Genomic DNA, 26,976 nt, shown 5'->3' with positions numbered 1-26,976 from the left:
CCTGGCGGCCGAGGGGGTGTCCCGTGTCCCCCGTCCCGTCCCGTCCCGTCCCGTCCCCGCCCCGCTCCCCGCCGGGCCGGGCCGTGGGGCGGCGGGCAGCCCCGGGGGCGGCCGCCGCGTTACCACAACCGAGGCGCGCCCTGCCCGCGTCGCCAAGGCACCCGCCGCCGCGCCGGGCCCGGCCCACGTTAACAATCGCGATTATAAAAGCGGCGCGAACGCGGGGCCGCCCAGAGCAGCGGGCCCGGGCCGGCGGTACCAGCTTTCGCCCCCCGCCCGCGGAGGGCTCCCGGAGGGACGGGACGGGGGAACCAGCCCAGCCCAACCCCGGGAGCGAGCTGACAGCCGGCCATGGCCGACGGCTTGAGGAGGCTGGTCGGCGCGGAGAGCGGCCGGGTGCTGCAGGAGAAGCTGGAGAGCTGGTACCGGGACTACGAGGTGGGCCGCGGCCGCCCGCGGGGGTAGGGGGTGTGTGGGGGGATCCGCGTCTGCCGGGGGCCCGTACGGAGGGCGGCCCGCCTCACCCCGCGGGCCCCGAGGGGGCGGGAGGCCGCCGGCAGCGGCGGTTTCCGCGGCGACGGCGGGACGCGGAGCGGCGGCGGCCCCCACCCCCGCCCGGGGGGGAGCGCGGGTGCCCTTAGCCCGGTGCAACCGAGACGGGCAGCCGGCCCTGGGGAGCAGGTAGCGGCCGCCGCTTGGGGTTCTGTTTGGGACGTTGACCCGCACAGGCGCCCGGTTATCACAATTATAACACCCGGTGCCTGTAGCACTCGCAGCTCCAGCTGGTTTCTTTTCTGCCTGTGACGGGGTTCGCTGAAAGCGAGGACTGGAGGTTAAACGTGGTTATTTGAGCTGTAAGGACTGAGTCTGGATCAGAAAAGAGTTTTGCGGTAAAAGATGGGCAGATGGAAGGACCATGGGCGAGGGTGTGCTCAGAAAGAATTGCTTGTGGCCTGGGAACAGTCAGGAAAACCGAGGAAAAAGGACGCTGAAAGTGAGAACGGAGTTATCCAGCTTCCCAGCTCTTCTGGGTGGGAAACCTGCTAGAGCTGAGAGGCTGCTGCAAGACAGCACAGCTGCAGAAGGGCTTTGGAAGGGGGGAAGCAGGTGTGAGGAAGGAGTTTCGGGTATGGGTGAGGAGAAGGCTGCAGATGGATGTAATGGGATGCACGGAGGAGTAAGAGGTAACGGGAGGTTGAGGAGGCAAAACACTGGAAGAAGTAGAGAAAGCGTAAAATTAGGGACAGGTGAGATGAAGGGACTTGAGATTTGACAATTACAAATTTCCTCAGTGGAAAATCTTGACAGAATTCTCGCTCCCGTGTCCCCAGGTTTCATTAGCTTCAGGACACTGATAGTTGATGTGGTCATGAGCCTATAACCATCTACCATGTGCTATGGTTGGTGAGAAGAGGTGCTGAGCAGAGATGCAGCCTTTTCAAGGGAAGTCAGTTCTTTTTTTACTTCCTTGTATGTAGGAGTTTCAGCATATTAATAGCCAGTGTAACTTTCGGCAGGATTCATGGCAAAGGACAGTCTTAAAGAGGAGTTTGAAGGTAGCTGGTAAAGCTACCACAGAGTGCAGGACACCAGAGGAGGAAGAACAGGGGTATGCATTTCAAAATCTTGCAGATGGATGGTGGAGGTAGACCTCAGGAGGGCTGAGCAATAGTGGGAGCTGAACTCCCTATAATAGTGAGGTGGGGGTAGTCTCTGTGGTCTTGGGAAGTGAAGAGGAGCAGTTTCAGGCTGCCATTGCAGAAAAGGAGGAGCGGGCAGATGGAAGCACCATGGGTGTCATGTCAGTGTAATGAGCTGGAAAAATGCACTTTGCAGTGGTATTCTGGTGGAGGTTAGCGCGGTGAGACTGTGCTCCTTGAGGCCGGAGGAAAGCATGTTGCAGGAATCAAAGTGCAAGCTGACAGGGGGATGGGTTGGGAGTTTTAGCTGCTTTGGAAGCTTGTAAAAACCGTATGGAGCCATTAAAGCCTGAAGATCTAGAGAGTGATCTATGTTAAAGATGATACACAGGTTACAGATAAAGATTAAGGAAGCAGGGACAAAGTATGTGTTCTCCTGGCAGGTGCAGTAGGATCCTGGACAGATTAACCCCATCAACTCCTTTTCAGAATTGCATTTGCTGAAAGTGGTGTAGGTTTGCTCTTCTGTTGTTTCCTAGGCATAATGCTGGATTTTGCCCATTCTTCAGTAGTATTTGTTTCAGTTGGTAACTCTTAAAAATCAGATGAAATTGCATGGAGGACTCGTGACTGTTGACAAAGCAAGATAATAGCCTTATGTGTATTATTTCAGCTAATATGGCAAATCATATTTTGGACTAATACATTTTTTCATCCAACAATCTCTTATTATTTTAAAAACTCTGTGCTGAAAGTTTTTAACAGTTTCAATTATTATTATTTAATTATTATTATTCAATTATTATTATTTAACAGTTTCAATTATTATGTTTCTTCTTTTGGAGATATTTGTGGATGCATCTTCTTTATAAATGGGGAAAGGAGTAAGTTTTCCCAAGTAGTGAATTAACTGGGTGATAGAAGTCCTGATGTCTTGTTTGTTTGCCTATTAATGTGAACCTTTAAAGGTGAGTATTCTAGCGGATGCGGTAAGAAAAGGTTGTGAAGATGTAATTATAGGGGGGGAAAAATTTCATGATCATAACAGGAATAATTTTAAGTAAGAAAGCCCAGGCAGATGTATTAATACACAATAATTTACAGATTAATTCCTGTGATCAGAATCTGAACCGATGCTGTGAAATAATAGAATTGAACTCTGAGATTCAAGGGCAGCTCTTCACAATCCTCAATGAAACATCTCGAGAAGGTAAATCAGTGCCTTGCCTTATTACTAACACATTTCACACGTGTCATCTTTTCAAGCTCTGGCTCTTTCTGCAACTGTTCTCAATTTCTTAATGTATATATTTTCTTAGGTGGGCATTATGCAGGTGTGGAAACAATAAAAACTCGTCTCCTGCCATGGCTAGGGACTTGTTTTTCATGTGCTACTTCAGGAAGGCTCTTCGAAACCAACCTCTCTCTCACTCAGGTATGTAGGAAACTTATTTTAAGGGAATAAAATGGTGTGAATTTATAGCTGCAGGAGAGCTTTAATGACTTTCTGTTAATAATAGCTTCCCTCCCTGATTTTGGTTAATGAAATATGTCCGTAGTTGCTCATGGAGACAACTATGCTATTTCTCTGTCTCATCTCATGTGTCCTTTGAAAGGGAAATCGAAGAGGTTGTTAAAGTTACTTTTGGCCTTCTAGGGCTTATGCTGTTTCACAACAATGAATGACAATAAGGAGGAATTTGCTTTTAAGAGAAGCTATGTTCTTGTACAGCTTTCCTTTTCTAGGTAAAGAATTATGCTGCATTTGCAGAGACATCATAGAAGTATTTATGCCATATCTCTATTAGTAAAACCTAACACTATGTGAAAATACATGTGTAAGCTGAAGGTGTGTATAAACTCCATGTGTTTGTCTGAGCTCCTTTTATTTTTTTGAAGAAAAAGATCTTTGTTTAGTATCTCAGCATTGTAATATCCCCAGAAGGGGGGGAAAAAAAAGTGCTCATGTCCATCATGATACCACCATGCGCCTGATGTGATGTTTGGAGTTAGTATGTATTTGGTATTTACTGAAGGGTTTGTAGTACTTACAGTTCAGCAGAAAAGACAGATCTGCTGTGGCTTTGTGCTTTGAAACAAAAGAAGAGTGTTGGTTGATGCAAACTAGGGGAAAATATTGAAGATCTTGAGATTTGACAGTGATGCCTCCATGTTCTCTGACTTCTTATTTTTACACCTCTTCTGTCAAAATCTTTGACAATTAAAATAAGGACAAATGAAAAGTGATATCCCTTAAAAGTCAGATTCTAGTGTATTGCAGGAGTAGGGTTCTGCCAGAAAAACCCAAAATGTAAAATAATGATGTTATTAAATGACACTACACCTGGTGCACCAGCTATGGGTTTGTCATTGCATGTGACGTTCAAAATTTAATGTAACTGCTGCACAATTACTTATTTAATTCCAGTAGTATCAGGCAAATCTGTAGGTTGTTAAAAACAGAGCTGCATGTGTAGTAGTGTGCTTTCTGGAATGACAATAGTTGCCGCCTCTGTTCTAATAACTTTTTCTGTCATTTTGTGTACGTGAATTCCCCAAAACTTCACTTGAGTTGGTGATATAGTCAGTCAGAAGATGACTGACTGGAAAAAAATCCATGCAACACATCTTCAAGAACACTTCCTTCAGATGTTGTGTATACAGGTAGTAAATCTGCATATGCAGACCTTCCATATTCTCTATCATGAGGTATAAATGAAGTGAGTATTTTTCTTAATATAATTGAGCCTTTGTTTTGTGTGCTTGGGAGGTATTGCTTATGTCTCTAGAAGGTATGCAATTGCTTTTGTTTTCCGTTACTTTAGAAATTAGCTTTACTGAAATGTTTAGAAATACATCTGCTAATAATGCTATACTACATTGCTGAAGGATTCTGTAAGGTAGAACATTCAAGTAGTGTGATTTTGTGTTTCACTATAGGATTCAATAGAGAAAGAGAGGCAGCTGAGAGAGCTGGCCAGCAATCAGACTTTTCAACTGCAAGAGCTGCAGGAAGAACTGACTTCAACTCGTCTACAGCTCAGCCATGTGCAACAAGAGTAGGGGAATTAACTGTGATTCTTTTTGTTTGTTTTTTGTTTTTCAACAAGCCATATTTTTCTCTCGCCATCTAAATACTGATGGAGATTTGTAAAATGTTTCATTTCTGGCTTAAACTCAGAGCTTCAAAATACATCTAGACTCTGGATTGTCCATGTGTGTCCAAAGTGGGGTACAAATGATACAGTCATACCCACATTCATAAATTGTCTTGGTAGGTTTTGCTTCTGATAAAGGAGTTGGAAAACATGCCAGTATTCTAGATAAAAGGGGTTTGTATAATGCATGACCATTGCTGTGGAATTATAGTCAATGAACTGTTGCATGCTGAGCAAACCTTGATAAAAATCGAGTAGCTATAATGCAACACTTATTGACGGACCTACAACATGTCATAATTAGTTACGGTATGTAATCGGTATTTGAACATCTAAGAAGATCAAAACTCCCTGTGGTAAGATGGAGGAAGAAGGAGAGACAGATTTTCAGATAAGTGACTAGGACTGAACAATTTTTGTACAGTTGCATAAAACATATTTTGTGGAGCCTTGTAGTCTCAAAATGATTTAATTGCTTCAGAAACAAATTTGTGCAGTTAGTGCCAGTTCAGAAGTAGCTCCAAGTGACAGAGGCTTTCTCATTCATCCTATTAGCATGAGAACAATGAATGCTCACAGTCCTTTGGTCAGTACAATAAGTGATATAATTTAATGCTCTTACTAAGTGATTCCAAGAATATCAAGTTCTCAGAACTGCAAACTGTATTAGCTAGATTAGAGGAAAGAGGTTCAATAGAATATTTCATCCTGTATCCTAATTTTGCAGATATCTCCTGCTTTCATAGAATTGTAGAATCACAGAATGGTTTGGGTTGGAAGGGATAGTCAAAGTTCATCTAGTACAACGCCTCTGCTGTTGGAAGGGACATCTTCCACTAGATTAGGTTGCTCAAAAACCCATTCAACCTGACCTTGAACACTTCTGGGGATGGTGCACTCACAACTTCTCAGGGCAACCTGTTCCAGCATCCCACCACCCTCATCATAAATAATTTCTTCTTTATATCCAATCTAAATCCTCTCTCTTTTAGTTTAAAACCATTACCCCTTGTCCTGTCAGTAGTGGGGGGAAAAAAAAATTAAAGTCTTTCCTCTCATGGTTTAAGCCCAGCTGGTAACTAAACACCACGCAGCTGCTCACTCACTTCCCCGCCCCCCCCCAGTGCGATGGGGGAGAGAATTGGGGAGGAAAAAAAAAAAAAAGTAAAACTCATGGGTTAAGTTTAATAGAACAGAAAGGAAGAAACTAATAATGATAATAACAACAATAATAAAATGTCAATAATAATAAAAGGACTGGAATATACAAAACAATGATGTACAATGCAATTGCTCACCACTTGCTGACCGATGCCCAGTTAGTTCCCAAGCAGTGATCCCTCCAGGCCAACTCCCCCCAGTTTATGCACTAGGCATGATATCTCATGGTATGGAATGTTCCTTTGGCCAGTTTGGCTCAGCTGCCCTGGCTGTGTCCCCTCCCAACTTCTTGTGCCCCTCCAGCCTTCTTGCTGGCTGGGCATCAGAAGCTGAAAAATCCTTGACTTAGTCTAAACACTACTTAGCAACAACTGAAAACATCAGTGTGTTATCAACATTCTTCTCACACTGAATCCAAAGCATAACACTGTACCAGCTACTAGAAAGAAAATTAACTCTATCCCAGCTGAAGCCAGGGCATCTCCCCATCTTTCTTGTAAGCCCCCTTTAAGTTTTGAAAGGCTGGAATAAGGTCTCCCTGAAGCCTCTTCTCCAAGCTAAACAATCCCAACTCTCTCAACCTTTCTTCATAGGAGAGGTGTTCCAACCCTCTGATCATTTTTGTGGCCCTCCTCTGGACCTGTTCTAACAGGTCCATGTCTTTCTTGTACTGGAGACCCCGGAGCTGGATGCAGTACTCCAGGTGGGGTCTCATGAAAGGGGAGTAGAGGGGGAGAATCACCTCCCTTGACCTGCTGGCCATGCTTCTTTTGATGTAGCCCAGGATACGGCTGGCTTTTTGGCTTGTAAATGCACATTGCCAGCTCATTTCTAGTTTTTCAACTACCGCTATCTCCAAGTCCTTCTCCACAGGGCTGCTTTAATCCATTTTTTCCCCCAGTCTGTACTGATGCTGGTGATTGCCCCAACCCAGGTGTATCACCTTGCACTCGGCCTTGTTGAACTTCAAGAGATTCACATGGGCCCACTCCTCAAGCCTGCCCAAGGTCCCTCTGGATGGCATTTGTTCCCTCAAGAATATCAACTGCACCACTCAGCTTGGAGTCATCCACAAACTTGCCAAGAGTGCACTCAATCCCGCTGTCAATGTCGTTAATAAAGATATTGAACAGTACTAGCCACAATACAGACCCCTGAGGGACACTGCTTGTCACAGATCTCCGTTTGGATGTTGAGCTGTTGACTGCAACCCTGGGCACAGCCATCCAGCCAATTCCTTATCCATCAAATCCACATCTCTCCAATTTAGAATCAAGGATGTTGTGTGGGACTGTGTCAAAGGCCTTACAGAAGGCAAGGGAAATGACATCGGTTGCTCTTCCCTTATTCACCAATGCGTATTAGTATCTCTCATGTCTCATTTTGGATGAGTGCAAGCATTCTAATTGTTCATTATCAAAAAAGTCTCTCAGTCAACTCTGAGTGAGTTAAAGATCAGTGCATCCCCCTGAAGAGGACAAAAAAATCTTGTGATCTCGCAATATACATTAAATATCAAAAGTGACAATGTGGGACAGAGAAGGACCCCACAAAGTTTGGAAGAAGGGAGAGGTTTTTTGTTCTTGGTATTTCAAATGGTTTGCCAGAATTAGGTAATCTTGCAAAATAATTCCAGCCTGAAAGGTTTAATAAGCAAAGAAATTGTTTTCTGTTGTTATTTCTAACTATAGAGAAGGGTTGTGGGAGACTGGTGGATCTTATTAACGTATATACCTGAAGGGAGGGTGTAAAGAAGACAGAGCCAGGGTTTTTCCAGTGGTGCCCAGTGACAGCACCAGAGTCAGTGGGCACAGACTGAAACACAGGAGGTTCCTTCTGAACATCAGGAAACCCTTTTTTACTGTGAGGGTGACTGAGCAGTGGCACAGGTTGCCCAGGGAGGTTGTGAAGTTTCCATCCTTGGAAATATTAAAAAGCTGTTTGGACACATGCCTGGGCAAACGGCTCTAAATGGCTCTCTTGAGCAGGGGGAGTTGGACCAGAAGACCTCCAGAGGTCCCTCCCAAACTCAACCATTCAGGTATATATAAAGATTGGTTTTGGGGTGAGGCATTTCATCCTATGCTCCTGTGTGGAAAGAAAGAGATTATTTGATGAGCTGGAGAAAAGTGTTGGATGGTCAAGGTGAGGACAAGGAAAGTTATGCGCTGATACAGATTGGAGTGAGCATGTGGCAGTTTGCAGTACAAGAAAAAGTCATTTTGGGCTAGCTCCTGTAAGAAGTGGGAAATCAGTGGTAAAGCTTTTGTACAGTTTTGCGAGTTGCATTTCTCTGTGCAGTCAGGTCAGAGAGGTGTTTGCTGTGGTTTGCAAAGGTAGAAGTCTGGAAGATGGAGGGTTGGGAGGAGGTAATTCAAGCAGTGATGAAGTCATGCATGAAAGTTTCAGAACTGATCCTTTCAAGGTGGTGCAGTATGGAGTCATGATTGTGTAGTTATTGGCAGACGGGACAGGTGCAGGAGAAAGAGAATTCATGTGCCAAGATAGCCCATCTATGGACAGTGAAGTCACTCTGAATGCTGTAAGTTGTTGAAATAGATGGCGAAACTGGAACTGAGTCTTAATGAAAAATAATGGATCATAGCAAAATAATTCTGTTATTGCATAGTCAGATATGACTTTTTATAAGCTATTTGTGTGCTGATAGTCTGCACAAAAGCCCACTGTGATTGTTTTCATATGTTAAATTGGTATGGACTTGGTCTGCTTAAACAGTTAGTTTGTCATATTAAATTCTCTGGTAGAATCTCTGCCTTTACCATGAAGGTTATTTTATTAATTTTTCTTGCAGTCTGGCAAAAACCCAGTTGGCTCTTGAAGACACAAAGACCAAATCAGCCACTACTCTTTTGGCAGCAGAAGACGAAATTGTTCAGCTAAAAGCAGCGTAAGAAAAATTGAATCTTGGGGTATTTGTGGCAGAAGTCAGCATGCAGAGACACAGTCTGTCATTTACCTGAGTGGGTTCTGTTTATTTTGTACTGTCCTATGCTATAGGAAAAAATAGGTCTAGCTCCTTAACATCCCGTAGCTTTGTTTCTTGGTGTTATATAGAGAGAATTAACATAAGTAGATCCATGTGAGAACTCTTATGGCTGAACTTCTATCCTTTTTTCTTTAGGATAGAAGAAGGATTACTTTGAAACTAGCAGCTTGATAGTATTTGAATCTTGTAGATGAAGTTAAATAGGAGAGAACCATATTCTGAATATAGCCGGAAACCATTGTTTACAATTTGCTATGATGCTCTTGGAAGTAGCGTGTGTGTTAAATAAGAGATACTTCAGTCTCTCTATCTTAAGATAAAGTTCTTTATATGGCTTTTTCTTTTAGACCATTTTTGCCAAATCCTTTTGCCTGTCTGCACAGAAGTAATGGCTATTGGTTATGCTGATGTCTCTGGTTTAAAAATGTTTTTTGAATTTCTAAGTGTGTTGGTCACACCTGGGAAGTTAATCTGGATCAGTAAGGGTGCAGCTGGGGGACCTACCCTTCCATGTCAATATAGGGGCCCTTAAAACTAATTTCCTTTTATGGCTTGACCTACAAGCAGTTCTAGAAGCAGTAATAATTCTTCACTCTTATGAAATGTAGCTCACGTCTTATTTGGGTGGTGGGTTTTTGGTGGTTTTTTTGTTGTTGTTTTTGTTGAGTTTTGGTTTTTTTTGTGTGTGCGTGTGTTATATTATTGGAGATGAACACAAAGGTAGTTGAAATTAATTCCAACAGCATGTGAATTCTTGTGATAACTGACATTTCAACAACAGAAGTATAGTCATACTTGTTAAATAAATGCTTGCAGCCTTTCAGTTAAATAACGTTGCTGCTCTCAAAAATGGAGGAAACTTGACTTTGCTGCTTACGCTGTAGGAAAGGATATAACTGTCCATGAGTTTATCTTTCCTTTTAGGGCAACTGAGAGGATGAGTTACTCCTGATGAAGATAAGCAAACAAAAAAACCTTAGGCCACTAGAGTTTCTACTTCCAATATCAAGTTGAATATTACTTGTTCATATCTGGATATTTATCATTGCTTCTAAAATAATGTTAATTGTTAGATTTTATCCATGGACTTTCCTAGCAAGTGTTGATCACTTTGGATTTTAATTTTTTTGGATGGCTACGTGGAGTATAAAATCATATTCCCAAAAGATGGGCTCTTTTGATTTGTTGGGTGAAAAGTAGCTCATATAACTCCTTGATTCTTAGATATAACCTGACTGCTGTCTTCCTGATTAAAACTATTAGTAGGGAATAAAGGATCTCACAATTCCCATGTGTAGGTCTTAATGCAGACTGGACAGAAATTCATGTTGTATTGGTGTAAGCGATAACTGTGTAACGGTCACTTGGGAAGACACACACCATCACTCCAAATGTCCACCCCTTCCTTCTTCTGCCCCCAGCTTTATATGCTGAGCGTGACATCAAATGGTCTGGGATACCTCTTTGGTCAGTTGGGGTCAGCTGTCACGGCTGTGTCCCCTCCCAGCTTCTTGTGTCCCCCCAGCCTACGTGTTGGTGGGGTGGGGTGAGAAGCAGAAAAGGCCTTGGCTCTGTGTAAGCACTGCTCAGCAGTAACAAAAACATCTTGGCATTATCAACACTGTTTTCAGCACAAATCCAAAATGTAGCTCCATACAAACTACTGTGAAGAGAATTAACTCTATTCCAGCCAAAATCAGCACATTCTCCACCCTTTATTCTATACCATTTATGTCATGCTCAGGTCCCACACTATCCAATACAACCTCATTAACCACCCCCACCCCCACCCCCCTTCCCATCCTTTGATATAATACACAGATATCATTCCCTTAGTCTGTGAACCACCCCTATAAAATGTCTTCAAAATGTCCACAAACATCCACAAAATGTCCTTTGAGTTCATTTAGTCCTTAACTTTGGGCTCCATCTGTTATGGTGGTCACTCAGGACAGGAGAGGTGGTGTGTTGTGTGGAGTTACTGGGCACCAAAGCCAGCTCAGGTCAGGTCACTGCTGCACTTGCACTGCTTCTTGTAAGGCTTGTCCTCCATTGGTTCAGATTGTTCCTGCTATAGTAATTCCTGTAACATGCAATTCAAATCCTGGGTTACAACAATTCAAAGGTATTGCCATTACAATCTCCACCCCTGGTCCCTTTGGACCAGATCATGTTGCAATGAACTCCTCTCCTTGCCCCTGCTCTGGCTTGGACTTATCCACAGACTGCAGTCCCTTAGGAGTGTACATGCTCCAAGTGAAGCCTTCTCTATGAGCCACAGTCTCTTCAGGGGTATATCTGCTGCAGCATAGACTTATCCGCAGCCACAGTCACTTTGAGGTGCACCTGTTCCAGCCTTATCCATGGGCCACAATGCCTTCAGAGATAGACCTGCTCCAGCATGGCCTTACCCACAGCCACAGTCACTTCAGAAGTAAACCTGCTCCAGCATGGCCTTGCCCGTGGCTGCAGGCCCTCCAGGGGTGCACCTCCTCTGTTGTGGGCTTATCCATGGCCATGCGCTTTCAGCTGCTCCAGCATGACCTCATGTACAGCCACTGGTGCTTCAGGGTGTACCTGCTGCAGCGTGGACTCATCCACAGCCACAGATGCTTTGAGGTGTACCTTCTCCGGAGTGGACTTATCCTTGCGCCACAGTCCCTTCAGAGGTATACCTGCAGTGGCACAGACATAACCATGGCCACAGACACTTCAAGAGGTACCTGCTCTGGCGTGGGCTTATTCATGGCCACAGATGCTTCGGAGTGTCTTGCTCCCACGTGGACTCATCCACAGGTCACAGTCCCTTTGACTCGAGTTCACGCTGAAGTTCAAGCCTGTCCAGTACAGCAGCACAGAAACAGCAGCGATGCCCCGGCCGTCTGCCAGCCCAGGTGCATCGCCATTGCTGTTACCAAAATGTTCCCAGGCAGAGCAGAGTAAGATGATCAGCAGTACGGCACTACAGCAAGCAGCAAGAGCAAAAAGCAGCCACTGATGAGCCCTAGACTCTAATTTACACTAAGGCAAGCATGCCCCGTGGCAAGCACAGGAGCCTGTCAATTAAAAGCTAAACAGCAATAACAGCTATAAATTCAATCTAGCACATTCCAATCAAATCTGTCGTCATCTAGAACCCTTTGAGCCGCACGCTGGGCGCCAAAAAGGACTGTCATGGGTTAACCTCAGCCGGCAGCTAAGCACCACCCAGCCACTCGCTCACTCCTCCCCGCAGTGGGATGGGGGAGAGAATCCGAAGGGTAAAAGTGAGAAAACTCGTGGGTTGAGATAAAGACAGTTTAATAGGGAAAGCAAAATCCGCATATGCAAGCAAAGCAAAACAAGGAATTCATTCACCACTTCCCATGGGCAGGCAGGTGTTCAGCCATCTCCAGGAAAGCAGGGCTCCATCACACCTAACGGTGACTTGGGAAGGCAAACGCCATCGCCCTCAATGTCCCCCCTTCCTTCTCCTTCCTCCAGCTTTATATGCTGGGCATGACGTCATATGGTCTGGAACATCCCTTTGGTCAGTTGGGGTCAGCTGTCCCGGCTGTGTCTCCCCCCGACTTCTTGTGCCCCCCCAGCCTGCTCGCTGGTGGGGTGGTGGGAGAAGCAGAAAAGGCCTTGGCTCTGTGTGAGCACTGCTCAGCAGCAACGAAAACAGCCCTGAATTACCAGCACTGTTTCCAGCACAAATCCAAAACATAGCTCCATATGAACGACTATGAAGAGAATTAACTCTATCCTAGCCGAAACCAGCACATGTTGCCATTTGTACTACTAACAGAAGAATAAACCATTCCTGTTTTCCTATGAATTCAAGAATTCCGTAATCTTGACATACTTATGGTTCACGTTAGCTCTCAGTTTAGTTGGCACTCTACATTTGCATCTTCTGCCTGGGTGTTCAATTTTTTATTGAACAAAAGTGATATTTTTCATGTTGTGTGAGTCATCTTTTCAAAATTTGAACCCTTTTAGTTGGGTGAAATCAGAATTGCCTAGTCTTCACCTGCCTGTCAAAACCAGAATCCTTCTAAAAGCAGAGAAAGTGAGGTCAGGACCAATCTGTGACACTTAGGGCAGGATTTTTTTTTACACAAGGAACAGTTAGTCAGGAGTGTTCTTTGCCCCTTTGTCTGTAAACTTGTTTTTTTGAGACTTTTAGAACAGCTGATCTCCTTCCTTTTGTCTATAGTCTGTCTGTCTCACATACTTAAATCAAAGCATGTTTTGCAAGACATCTTGGTCTCCTGGGCTGTTAGAACAAATGTGGTCTAGACTCAATATAATTAAATTCTATAGCCAGTATAAGCTTTTGTTATATCAAGATATTAATTATACCAGGATTTAGCTATTTGCTGCAGAATTCTGAAGGAAAATAAAAATTTTTTTAATTAATAACTATCAACATTTAAAAGCAATTGAAAGTTCTTCAGGGGAAGACAAAAAATAAAGTGTACTGAAACCTATTTTTATATACAGACTGAACAAAATCCTGTTAGTACTGTTATAAATGGAAGCTTACTACTAGCGTGCTTAGACTTGTGCCAAGGTCTAATCAAACTTAACATTGCCAGATGACTCACTTGGAAGTAAATGAGGTCAAGAGGACTTTTCTTTCTTGATCTGCTGTACGGAGGACCTGTTATATAGATTGCCAGGAAGAAATTTTGACAAACAGTTGTAATTAATAACAGCCAATATGGTAGCTTGAATCAGTTACCTCAAGACCTTGTAGTGTCACTGTTGCAGAGGGCTCTTAAAAACAGGTTAAACAGGCATTTGGCCAAAAATTACATAGGTGCAGTTGTTCTTGCCTTGAATTTCAAGGCAATCTGACTGAATGAGTTGGGCTTAGCCCAAGGGCTGGGGGAACTGTGGGGAAGTTTATCGTTAATGAATTGTTTGAAACTGGAGAGTAGCAGTGGGCTTATTTATCCAAACAGCATTAAGTAGATACTTGACACAAATTCTCAAGGCTATTGTATTTTCTCCTGAGAAACTGGTTGAAGATGCCTATTTTATTTTTAAATGGTTAGATGGTGGAGTGTAAAACACTAGTTATAGCCTTAAAATAAAAATGGGTTATAAAAACTTTTCTGATTTTTCTAAGAACTATATTTTGCCTTGTTGGTTCCCATTATATTTTTTGCAGCATCTACATCTCTTCGGCCTTAGCAGAAAGATGATAATAGTCTCTTCATTTCGGATTAATATTTAGCAGTATGAGTGAATGAATTGCTAAATGAGTGAATTCACTCATTAGAGTGAATGAACAATAAAACAGGGGAAACTGAATACTGCATAGATTTAATTAGCATGGAAAGGATTCGTGTTAAGGCTTACAAAAGTCAGCTTTGGTAATTGATAAATATGACTGTCTTAAAGTTGTTTTTTTTCCTTTTTTGTATTTAGTTTTTCTTACAAAGAAAGAAACATTCATTTTCAGTGGTGGCTTCTCTTATGTTTGTGACTTGCTATATGACTTGTGATGAACAATGAAAGGTGCAGGTATTTCTGCTGGTTTCAGTCTGTCATGTGCTGTCCTGTTTTGGTTTTTTGGGTTTTTTTGTGTGTGGTTTTTTTTTTCCCCTCTCCTGATAAAGGCAGGCCTATAATTAAGCATCTGTTTGTATTTGTAATCATTATCTGCTGTCATGATGAAAAGATGGAAGCTTTGTGGATCTCACAGCAGTGAGATAAAGACCATCAAAAATTGCTTTAAAACCTTCTGAAAAATGCCCATGTGAATAGGGTTAAATAACAAAAAGAAAATAATATAGAAGTGAAATGATTACTTTTTATTTATCCTTTCTGTTGGATAGTTATTAACACTGCATTGTCTGTCTGCATTGTCTATCGTGGCAATTTGAGGAAAGCCTGACTAGTGTCTTGTATATTATATAGGGGTTTTTTTCACCTTTTATTTTCTTGGTATATAATGATTTTCCCCCATTTCCATCTCTAGAACTCGTCTTTCCAAATCTACTTTCCTTTCCCAGTTGTTCTTTATATTAGAATTCTTTAACCCTCTTTTACTGCTACTCTGCTAGAAGTCCTTGCTGGAGGAGCTGACTAAAGACTTCCATGGGATTGTAGTAATATCTGCAGCTTTTCGTACCTAGGTTAGAAGGACAGGCTTTCCTCTTAGCAGATGTGCTGGCTTTATTACCTGTGGTCCTCTCAGTCAGCCTGCTCCTTAAAAAGTCAGAATGGGAAGCTTGTCAATTGATAGGTGTTACAGCTTTCATTGATTCAGATCCTCAAAAATCTCACCAGGGTCCTTCAGTAAAGAAAAGGAAGAACAGACTGAATGCCTCCAAAATAAATAGAAAGCATCCTTTTTTTTCATTTTTTATTTTCTTTCTTCTTTTTTTTTTTCTTTCGGAAAGAGGAATACAGTAAGACCTGTGTTAGGTAGGAAAGCAGAGATGTTGGGATACTTGCTACCGTTAAGTAAGAGTAAAGGACAGAAGATAAACTTGCTTAACTGGTTGTCTGCCAATGTTTAAGAAACACTGCTTCTCTTGGGGAGAGCAAGAGAGGAATCATTAGCTTTTGATATGACTTGAATAACATAATTGGTGATATCCTTTGACTGACTAATATATTCCAGCAAAGAAGAAAACCCAAGGACCTGGTATAAGAAAATACCTAGAGTCTTGAACTGTATGAAAGAAAACTGAGCTGGTTTAGTTAACATCTTAAATATGAGAAGGAAACCAGTTTCTTTCTTAGACCTTATCATCTGAGCTAGTGCAAGGACACTAAATGTTAACCAGTGATCTCTCCTGTAACATAAAGTGTAGTGTATCCAATCTCCTGCCACAGTACACTTTTACATTTCAAAGCGTAGTTAAGAGTATGCTTTGGAGTAGGCTTTTTTTAAACTCTTGATTTCCCTGTATTTCAGCATAAGGAGCTTGCTCAATATTTCTCTTCTTTTTCTGTTCTTTTTGTTTGATGATGAGGATTAATTGATAGATGGTTTGCATTGGTAGAAGGACATCTTGTGACTGACTTTATTCTCTGTGGTTAAGTCTGAAGACTTCCTGTGCCCAAGAGAAGGATGCCCTGAGGAAGTTAGATCGTCTGAATGACTATGAGCAGCAGATTCAAATACTGCGGGATGAGATTTCTATCCTGGATGCCCAGAAGTCTGTTCTTCAGAGCAGGTAGAGGCATTATTCAGAGGGGTCACTGAATCAGAGAAATTGTTCATGTTTGGTAGCATGAATTCCCTGCTCATTTGAAATTGAAGTATAAAGAAAAACTAAGTTTTTGTACTTTGTTATGAAGGAATATAAACTCTTTAACTGATTTCTCCTACTGCCCAAATGTTTTAATTTCAGGCAGCTGTGTTAAGTTTCTGGCAAAACAGCAAAGGCAGCAGCTTTACAAAATACATTGAGAGCAACTGTACAGGGTAAAAAGAGATGATTGGGTTTTTTGTTTATAAGTCCTCTTTGAATACTGCATCATTACAGGGCAGAACTTGTTGTTATATTCTCACTTGTTTGACTTTACAACTCTTCAGCAGCACTGAAAGAGGAACAAATCTCCAAAGTATTACTAGTTAACATATTGTTAACAGAACAAAGTGCTTGGCTGTACACATTTTAGGAATTACTTTAATTTTATTGTTTAGGTTCTAGCCCATAAAATGTATTGACACAAATGCCTTCATATTAGACTAACCAGCTGCAGGTTTACTTCTTTAATTATGTTGGCTCAAAATCTCACCTTACCCCAGTAATAATTAAATTGACACAAAACTCTGTGCACTAGGCAAAAGCATCTGACGATGGTGAAGTGACCTCATGCTTCTTCACATGTCTGTCATAGGTTTGTACGGAGCCGCTCTCCTTCCCCAAGGCACAGTGAGAGCAAGTCACCTAGTCCACTTCCCCTGAGGAGCTGCTCACCTGGCCGAGCCAGGCGTACAAATGCTTCACGTCGTGCCTGCCTGGTAGCTCGCTTCGGTGACATTTATGCTCAAGAACGCTTGGATGCAGAGACCGATTTGAGGTCATACATCAATGACATGGAGAGGGTGCAGAGGATAATATACATTGCAGCTGTGGTAAGAAAAAAATGGTATTTCTTGTTTTACAGAAAGGCCAGAAGTGTTTTATAAAATATTATGGCTGGATTGGATTAAATTGTGTGTAAATCAGCATTTCTGTGAAGTATGGAGAAGAAAACTTCTCTACTTTTTTCCCTTTTGATTTTCCTTTCTTTCCCTCACATTTTTACATTGAACTCTCAGTTTAGTGTTCTTTTCTGACTGTCCTGTCCCAACGTTAGAACAGAGTCAGTGATCTACAGTACAGATGCTAAAAGGGGTGCATAAGAAGACTGAATAACTCTGAAAGGTAGATGATTCCTGCACTAAACAACACCGCCTCATTTAGATTAATTCTTTTTGGAATACTATATTTTAGAAAGCTAAAAATATCTCCAAATCATGCTTCCCTCTTGCCTGTAGCTATGTGCTTCTCTAGCTTTATTGGAAGGCTTGAAATTACCTAGATACCTCGTATTTACTATAAGCTCAGTCAGAAGAAATTTTTTTTGTTCTTCTGTCCTTAATCTTCTTTTCTAGAAAATTGATGTAGTACATACCTGCATCAGAGAGGCAGTGTGCCTCTTAATGTGTGTGATCCCAAGCACACTTAACTTACTGAAGTTTTTTTCGCACAACTGTCATTCAGTTTACACTCTCCAAGTCAGCCTTTCTTCCCAACAGACAAGAGGTGTTCCTGTCTGACATGTTAGACTGTGGCATATAAAATCTATTATTGAATTCTGCTCTTGATATCTTTGAATGTGATTCCAATGATCATGGGTGTGTGATAGAATCCTACATAAAAATAGAAAGTTAGGTGGGAAGCTTTTCATTCCCATCTTCTGCAAATAAATCACACTTGATTTAATCAGAGAAGTCTTCCCAGTTGAGTACTATTTTTAACTTTCACTTTTACAGCAGTGTTTTATATTCCTCCTTACAATGATGATACTGGGTTAAGTTCATCCTCTTAGATAACTGATAAAAAATGAATCTCATTCTCCTGGATTTAACTAGATGTTCTTTGTGTTTGCAGGAGTCTTTTCATGCAGCAAAGACAGCCTACAGGCAGTTCAAAATACGTGTAAGAGACACTCTGGCTCTAGGTCACTCGGGGCCCGAGTCACTTGAAGACGCTGTCCTGGATTATATAGTTCGCCATGAGGATTTGTATGACGTTCAAGCCAGTGTCAATGTAAGCCAAGGGCAGTGAGGAAGTGATGTGTTGATCTATTTCAGTAGCTAATAAATTCGGAATGTGTAAACTAGAAATGCACTGTTACCTGAAGAAGGAAAAAAGTTTATTGCATGGATGTTATGTCTTGCAGCAATTTATTTTCCAAAATAATATTTTGGTATGGCCCAGTAATCACTTGTTTTATTTGTCTGTGACTAGAATGTCTCTGTCTGAATAATATTTTTGGCAAGATATAGTGTAACTCTCTTAATCAAATAAATGTAAGCTAAATTTCATATTTTTCTTAAATTCTGTGCTCTACTGAGAAACTACACCTCCTTCCTAAGATTGATGTCAACGATGTAGGTCATACTTTATTTCTAAAATAACAGTGCATTCTTTCTGAAGTTAATATTTTCTGGAATAGCCTAAGACAATATTGCTGGGAGCTTCTTATAATGATTTTTAAATGTAGAAAGCTGAGAGGCATATTTAGGAGGGATTTCCATACTTGCCCCTACATAAAAGTGTTAATGAGCTCAAATTACTCAATTGCTTTTTTTTCAGGAAGTAATTCGCTCCATGAACATCAACCCAAAGATTTCATTTCCACCAGAAATTGATTTCATTGTGATCAGCACTTTGATTCGAGAGTTGTGCCGTGTGGCTTTTTCAATGCAGACACTCGTTCCTCCTCTTGATGTTGCCTTTGGTATTGATGGAGAACTTTTCAGCGAGACCAAGTAAGAACTCTTACAGATTCTTACCACTAAAAAAATCCATCAGGTTGTATAGTCTACTTCTTTCCTAATTAATATAAAGGCTTAAGATTGATGCTAAACTTTAATATGGGGCAAATATTCCTGGTCTGTAGTGAATTGGGTATGTCTTTAAGGTTTATGATGGTGTATAAATGCCAGGATGTAGACCAGTGTTAACAGCTTTTTTTAATGAACAGAACAATTTTCTGGATAAACCTCAGTTGCTAGAGCATATTTAATTTATCCATTAAGAGGAAAATTATCATCAGCTTTCCTTTCCCTGTTTAGTCTCTGTCTGCCTCCAGTGTTTATAAAATGTGTGCACCTTTGTTCCTCCTTTCTGGCCCATTTTGTAAAAGTCATGTTTACTGAGATCTGGCAGTTGGTGTCTGATACCAGGATCATCAGTACGTGTGCTGTGACCTCCAGGCTGTGGCTGCTGTATGACTTATGGATCTTGATACACTCCCATCTCTTCTGGTTTAGAGCTGAGCAAAAAGAAAAATGGCTTTTAAAAATGGGAATTTTGTTTAAAAATGCATACCATAACATAGTTTTTCTTTTTTTCCATAGGGTCAGGGCTGGCTGCTTTGTTAGCTGGCAGAGAACTGTAGGGTACTTCCATGCCTTCAAGAAAACTAATGGGATTGATAGCTCCAAAAAATTGCTCTCAAAAGCAAGAAAAGCCACACCAATAAGGAGGTTTCTAATAATAATTTAAAATAGAATGGAACCCAGATGGGGAAGAGCTTGAGAAGCCAAGGAGATAAATAGAGAAGATAAAAGTAGCTCTTCAACAGGAGAGTGCAAAGTCATACATGAGTACTTAATGATCCTGGCCAAATACTGGGCAGTTAGCTATTTGACACCCAAAGCTATTGGCTGTATTAAGAAGGCAGCAATGCTATGGTATAGTCTTGGACGCTTTCTCCACCTACTTCATGTGTGTAGCCTTCAAAAACCGGGTGTAATGTGTTTATACATGCTGCTGGAGAAGACATATATACACACACATTTATCCATCTATCTAGATAAATATGTGGCATATATATGTTTACATTTATAGCATATGTATGTGGTACACAGAGATGGAGCAAAATTTGTAGAAAGGGCTGGCCAAACCTCATTGTACCCTATACCTTTCTCCATGCAGAGCTTCATGCCTCTATTTACAGCATTGTTTTATATAAATTGCTATTGTATATACATTACTAATGTATAGATGAATGATTGTTTTTTTATTTCAGTTATTTGGTATTTGTTTTGAGTTTGAATCCACAAAACCAGACATGTATTATTCAGCTCATATTGCAGACTTAGGGAGGTAATATATATTTGGTATGTTAATACAGGCCTTCAAAATATGTTTTCTTAGCTAAAAAGTCATTGTTTCATTATCAGTATCTGAGGATCTTGCTAATAAAATTGCTTCTTATGTCTCATAAGATACTAGGATGTAACTTTATAGTTGAGATAGAGTATTTCTGTAATATCCTTTACAGGGGTCGTGTTTTAGCAAGATATTTCAGGAAGATGGGATAGTTATGCCTGCCAAAATGCTGCTCAGGAGATTTAATCTGTCAGAGGACTCAAGGACCCTGGCTTGTGTGGGGCTTATGCAAGAATATGGTCTTAGTGGCCTTCTGAAGTGTGAGATGGCTTTACTGGAGCATCTCTCAGTATAAGTAGACAGTATATTCTGCTAAGTCTGTCTTACAGATGTATTTCTTTTACAGGTTCACTTAAAAAATACTTTTGTGATACAGAAATGTTGTCAAGAAAGATGTTTATGAGCTATAGCTAGTATTCTGCTTTTTATCAGTATTTATGACTTGAAGGATCATATTTATCTTTTGGCACTTATAGACAGACATTTCTTGTACTCTGTATTTCAACAGATACCATCGTAGTTTCGAGTCTGATTTCACAGCTGCCTTGGTGGCCTATCATGTATGGCCTGCTCTGATGGAAAATGATGTTGTAATTGTGAAGGGAGAGGCAGTCACAAAAAGAGGAGCTCTGGTATGTACTTTTATTAAGAAACATGTTAAGGGAAGTAATTAGATTTGAACACTGTTTTGAAATTTGAAAAAGATAAATTCTTGATTGTTCCCTATATGGCTGGAGTTGTGTATATCAAATATCAGTTAGGTTTTAGTGCCTCATCCAGTTTTTAGGATTAATAGTTCCATTTGCCTTAATGTATTCATTATGCAGATGTATGATTGTTGGCAGAGTCTGTTCTAAGGAGAAAGTTTACTGTGTTTACTCTCTGTCCTCAAGTCATGTCTCCAGCATGGCAAGTCTGCTTGCTGAGTCTGTCTTTATTAAATGCTCTCTCCCAAAAGAGGTTTGTCAAACTCTTCTCTTGTAGTGGTCTCACAGAAGTAGAAGTAGAAGCAGAAGCCGCAGCCGTAGCACCAGTCCTCTTCTAGCTCATCATGTAAGCCCCAGCTGAATGCTTGTAGTATAAACAGCATCGAGTATTTTAAACTCAGAATGTAAGCAACCTTTTAAAATGCTGATGTGGGAATAAATGCCTTTGCTGGGTCTGGAATGAGGTGAAGCTGAACTGACAGATAGTTATTGCCTGGTATAATTATCAGTGGAGGTACTGTATGAGAAGTGGATCATAGTTAAATTCTCAGAAGTGTCAACTGTGGATCTCAGAATGCTTTCCCCCTACTCCCCCTTGCTTCAGTACCCTTCTGAATAACTAATCGCATCATCTGGAAGTGTTATAGTCATCTCGCAGTACATACACAGCACATGGTCCCTGCCTCCTGGAATTAGTAATCTAAATTTACCCTCTAATGCCTCAAAGGAGCAGCAAATCAGTGTAGGGTAGGCAGGAGGTGGTACTAATGAGATATGTGAAACCTTAGCAGAGTCCTGCATATGGTATAGTTACACATTTTAAATTATTTCTGTAAAATCATGTATATTTTTCTAATTGTTAGCCCATCTTATTAAATTGACATAGGTGCCCTCAACTTAAAATATGAATATTGAAAATGTGAGAGGCTTTGGGTAAGACTCACTTTTTTGTGTGTGTGCAGGGTATGAAGGAAAAATTAGAAGGTTGTTGAATTTGACTTTGTAGCAGTGGAGCTGCACTGATTGGCATGTGCAAATTTTCTGGATGTTGATAGGTCCCCAGGTGCCTTTCTTGGGTACAGTTCTTTAGCACACCTGAGTTTCCTTTTCTGTTTGTCTTGCAGTTGTCTCGAAGCCGCAGTCCTTCACCACTGAGGAGCGGAAGCCCAAGTAAGTGGGCATATTAGTTCATAATAACTCATGGTTTTCATATTAAGCCCTTGAACAACTGAGCAAAGAGACAAAATAACATGCTGAAGGTCTTTGACTCTAAAATACTTGTCCAAGTCTTATTTTTAAAATGGGTAGCCCCTTTCTTTTCTGTGTGTGGAAAAAGGCTGAAATTTCTGACTTGGAGGAGAGCTTGTTTTTCACTCTACTCAGAACACTGTCATGAGTTCTGCCTGCTAGTTGCCTTTGTTGTGGCCAGTTCTATAGTAAGTAAAACTTCTCTTCCCTATTCAAGAAACAGTTGGCTGCAAGCCTGCTGGCTCCATGCCTTTCAAAATCCAAAGAGATAGCTAAGTGGAGATGGTGAAGTGAGGGATTTCAAACAGTATGAATGTGTGCCCATCTTGAAGACAAGCAAATTTAGAGGCTTAGAAGAAAATAGTTGTACTGAAATGTGTCTTTTTCTTCAACAGGGCATTAACTGGATATGTTCCTGTGACGCAGTACATCCGGATCCAACAACTTCGCTGGTGCCTTTTCTCTTAAGAATACCTCAAATCTTGCAATAATGTGAATGGCAATTGTCACTCCAAATGGAGTTCGTGTTCAGTGGGGTTTTTAGAATTATAGAAGGCTAATTTATAATTTTAGAAACTACTTCAACCCTTCTGATTTAAAAAAAAAAAAAAGTGCATGCAATACAGAATCATACTCATTTGGCAAAATTTGCAGAGCACTGAGGAACCCATGCTGTAATCCTGCAGAGGGAGATAGAATTATGGCATCTAGAATGTTTTCGAGAGATACTAAACGATGCAGTTTATCGTGATAGGATATTTAATATAACCTAAATGGTGAATGTTGCAGAATGTTGAGGTTAGCTGTTACTTGAAAACTATTTCATTAATTGGTGCTTATTTACAATTTTAGAAAATAGCGATAATCTTAGGATGTGCCAGTCTCACACAGCATCCTTTTAAATACATCGTTGCGGTAAACTGAATTTTCTAACTACAATGCAAAAGTTGCAAGATCATAAACTACTAGTGCTCCAGCAATCCCCAGGACTTTATTGACAGCTACTTATGAAAGCATGGGTGTGTGCTTTAGCAAGGCAGTAACAGTCCTTGTTAAAGTCTTTGTTACTTAGAAAATATCATAAAAAATTGTAGTTTGGAACTTAAGGTATTTTGAAAGTGTGCTGCTGACTATTTGTAGGCTTGAAATATTTGCTTGAGGTGGCCTATGCGGTATCACTTTTAATGGGCTTTCATACCAGACTGATAGATTAGTAATTCTTGTGAACACTGTGAAAAAAACTGTCCACCTGTCCAGTTATCTCTTACTGTGGGTGTTCATTACATTTTATGTGTAAAAATCAGAGACCTGAAGAGATTTTATTCTGGCACTTTAAATAGTTTGTTCCCCTTGTAAATGTTTATTTTAATAGCAGCATTTTTGGTTTTGAAAGAACTGATACTGTCATTCTCTCAGAACCTCATCTGCAGGGCCAGCCTTGAATACAAGCCACACAAGTGACTGCCTGGGGCCTTGTGCTTTTACATAGAAACATAGGATTTGTCATAATGGAGCTGATGTGTAATTCACCATCTCCACTGTCTCATTCTGGTCAATACCTGATGCTTCAAAGGTATGTGGAGCTTTCCCCAAATTAATCTCCACAGTTTTGGAATATAAACAATCAGGAGGAAAAATTCTTTTCTGCTTCCTCTTTTAATCAGCCTATGCCCTGGAACATGACATTTCATTAATACTACTCTAATAACATGAGCAAAAGTATTTTTATTAGTTCTGAAACTATTTAGTCCTTAAAATTAAGTTACAGGAGCAGATTTTGTGATCCCTTTCCAGGGATCTTATGCAGATTTACACATCCATGCGCTTTCTCTCTACTTCTTGTGTGGCTTAAGACTTTGGCACAAGGCTCTTTGGCACAGGATCAGATTTCAGCAGACTTTAGTGCTGGTCCGCATGAGCCATGGATCAGCTGTGACTCTAGTTCTACAGATGTATTTTCATTGGAATTTGGCCAATTAGTAACCGATGAGAACAAAATGAGGTCCTGTACACAGAGAGACATTCACAGAGCCATTCTGAATGAACTGAGGGGACACAAAGGCGTATGCACGTATGTGGTGTACTTTCTTGCATCTAAGAAAGTCACAAGAGAAAATACAAAGCAATATATTTCCTCTTCTAAGAGCCTGATTGTTGGTCACAGCTATGGATCTGAGCTTGAAGTAAACCTGCATATTTCTGCACTGATCTCATGACTAAAACCACCCCAGTTCTGGAAAAACCGAGCACCTGCGACTTGTGTGGCAACAGAAGACAATTAGATATCCCGAGTATGGTTTTGAGCAGAAAAATGAAGGATTTCTCAAAATCTTGTAATTACCTAAGGGCGAAGGAGATGTAGGTTTTTTAGAAACTGGGTGTTGCATTTTTGTCTTCTGCATGTAATTACCAAGCCATGTCTATGTTATGATTTTGAGTTGAAGTAAGTTTCCATACTGACTGTGAGAAAACTAAGACTACATCAAAGAAGTATGTTTTTCTTGACAAGCATGAGAGGCAGGGTAGTTCCAGACTTTCACACACCTGTGATGCCACTAGGAACTAGTATTCCCAAAGAGCTAAAATTGCCATAAAAGACAAATTCACAGTGCTTAGTAGACCATCTCATCTTACTCCCCCAGCAGGTACCTAGAGAACTAGTTAGTCTCAAAGTGAAAGAGAAAACTAATGAAATGACAGCCAATGACTTGTTTTGGTGGTGAGAAAGCACCTCTAGGATATTTTTTTTTGCATAATGTTTCAGAGCAGAGTAAACCATTTTCAGCAAAATAGGAAGTCAGTCCACAGCATGGTAATGCTTAATTAGTTAAACAAACCTTACTCTACTCAGTTGTACTCTGCAGCCCATAGTTTTTTTATAGGAATACACTGTTTTGTTCTGGTTGCCTGTGCAGCTTATTTGTAGCCAATTAAATCTATAGATTGGTTAGAAGATTGCTTTTGGTGTCAAGGTAGACACTAACAGCTCCTGTGCTTCTTTTGATCTACATGACAACAGTGCAGAGAATGCATACCAATAAAGATTATATGGAATTAACCAGCAAATGCAAAATAACCTATATAAAGGGACTTCTGTAATTGCTTGTAAGACTCTATGAAAGAACGGATCATGAATGTGAAACTGATGATATTTTAATAAGAGTTTTTAAAATCTTAAGTAAGATTTTTAAAATTTTCTTTTTTTTCTTCACTAAATCACAAGCCTGGATAATGCCATGCTTGTAGATACAGCAAAGTAGAAACATTAAGGGTGAATTCTAATAGGTGACAAATAAAAAAAAGCCAGTAAGGCTTCTATTGCAAGGTAGTTTTAGAACAGTATGATCATGATAAAAGTGTTAATACCAGGAAAAGAAGGCTAGATTTTGAGCTAATTTAAGCTCTTTGCAGATGGACTGATGAAAGTGAGGCTGCACAGAATGTAAAAAAGCACCACCTTTAGGCCAAGGTGTTCATGTAGAACAGCACACGTTTGTGAGGGATTTAGAGATTGCTGGAGAATTTCTCCTGCATATCAGCTCCTTGAAAGCTGATTATGTCTGTCTCAATTCAAAGGCTGTCCCACAGTCAGTCTGAACATGTAGATGTTTTATCATCTATTTCTGGGAAAATACAATGTCATCAAAGTATCTTCAGTCTTCCTTCTTCAATGTTTGCAGCTCAATAACATGGAGACCCATGCAGAGCTAGCAGATACTAAGGGTAAATGGCTCAGCTAAATTTGCTACTACACAATGAAGATTTAAATTCAGAACTTACCTTAGACAGATTCTCCCAGCATCCTGATAGGAGAAAGAAAGTTGGTAGCAGGAGGTCGGTGGAGTCCTCCCATCTAATATCGCTGGCAGTGAACTGTGGTGCTGATTCAGCCTTGTAGGAGGCTCAAGATGAGTGGTAAGTTAAAGCAAAAATACTCTACAACCTGAAGAAAGTAAACGTGAAGGCCAAAAATTATCAAAATGCTCCCTGGAAAACATACGGCTGTACATCCTCCAGGATTTGAGTCTTTTAACTTTACTTTTATATTGCATATATGTACTGCAAAAGTTTGTCATCCTGTAAAAGTGCCATCAGAATTAAATACTGTCTTTCAGTTTTCTGTAACCTTTGTCAGCCGTTTTTGATTGGTGTTAATTACACAGTGATTTTCTTATTGTGGCGTTAATAGTCTAGCTATGTATTAAATAAATGAAAATCTGTTCATTATGGCTTGCAGCTACACTAGCATGTGTTCAGACTGAATGTTTTAAGTTTCAAGACTACTGTATTTCTTTTAGTCATGCAGCATACTAAGCAAGTATACTAAAGAAATGTACTTTCACTTTATGCCAGTTTTGGATAGTTTAAAACAACACATGTAAGCAAATCTGTCACAGGCTCTTGCTGATATACAGGTGTGTTGTTTATGTGGAAGCTGTACCTTTCACTCTGTGGACAGAGCACAAACCAAGCACTTGGTGTCATTTTACTGTTAGCAGACAAAGGCATGAACGCAAGTGAAGTGGGTGGTGTATTTATACTTTCTTATGGCTTTGAGAAGGGAACACTTCTGCCTTGCAGAAACACAGTTCTCAAAGTAATGTTACCTGCTTGAAAATAAAATGTCAGCATGAAGATGCTGTCTGCCACTGT

At 40.8% G+C, this 26,976-nt stretch overlaps 1 protein-coding gene across 3 annotated transcripts; it reads left to right on the top strand.

The window, feature by feature from the left end:
• Window positions 1-35: 35 nt before the first annotated feature.
• On the top strand, window positions 36-26,976 carry SPATA18 (spermatogenesis associated 18). Of its 3 annotated transcripts, XM_069790377.1 has the most exons (13): window positions 36-438; window positions 2,745-2,850; window positions 2,960-3,075; window positions 4,581-4,699; window positions 8,772-8,867; window positions 16,013-16,147; window positions 16,818-17,055; window positions 18,077-18,235; window positions 18,785-18,960; window positions 20,877-21,000; window positions 21,353-21,421; window positions 22,200-22,245; window positions 22,719-26,976. In XM_069790377.1, exons 1-13 carry the CDS (start codon window positions 352-354, stop codon window positions 22,724-22,726), a joined length of 1,479 nt encoding a protein of 492 aa, XP_069646478.1. In that variant the 5' UTR covers window positions 36-351; the 3' UTR covers window positions 22,727-26,976. The 3 variants fall into 3 exon arrangements, with proteins under 3 accessions (XP_069646478.1, XP_069646487.1, XP_069646495.1); XM_069790386.1 differs by lacking the exon at window positions 21,353-21,421; XM_069790394.1 differs by lacking the exons at window positions 8,772-8,867; window positions 22,719-26,976 and having other exon boundaries at window positions 22,200-22,277.

Source organism: Haliaeetus albicilla, chromosome 1 (genome assembly GCF_947461875.1).
Source record: "Haliaeetus albicilla chromosome 1, bHalAlb1.1, whole genome shotgun sequence".
In the NCBI taxonomy this organism is placed as follows: Eukaryota; Metazoa; Chordata; class Aves; order Accipitriformes; family Accipitridae; genus Haliaeetus; species Haliaeetus albicilla.
Note: the sequence above shows the minus strand (reverse complement) of the source record. Positions and strands in the feature narration are given on the sequence as shown.

Bases quoted from the DNA above. Each gene is read 5' to 3' on its own strand.
- SPATA18 (XM_069790377.1), top strand. From the start codon at position 352: ATGGCCGACGGCTTGAGGAGGCTGGTCGGCGCGGAGAGCGGCCGGGTG. The intron at 3,076-4,580 runs GTATGTAGGAAA...GTTTCACTATAG, and splicing joins CCAACCTCTCTCTCACTCAG to GATTCAATAGAGAAAGAGAG. The intron at 18,236-18,784 runs GTAAGCCAAGGG...CTTTTTTTTCAG, and splicing joins ACGTTCAAGCCAGTGTCAAT to GAAGTAATTCGCTCCATGAA.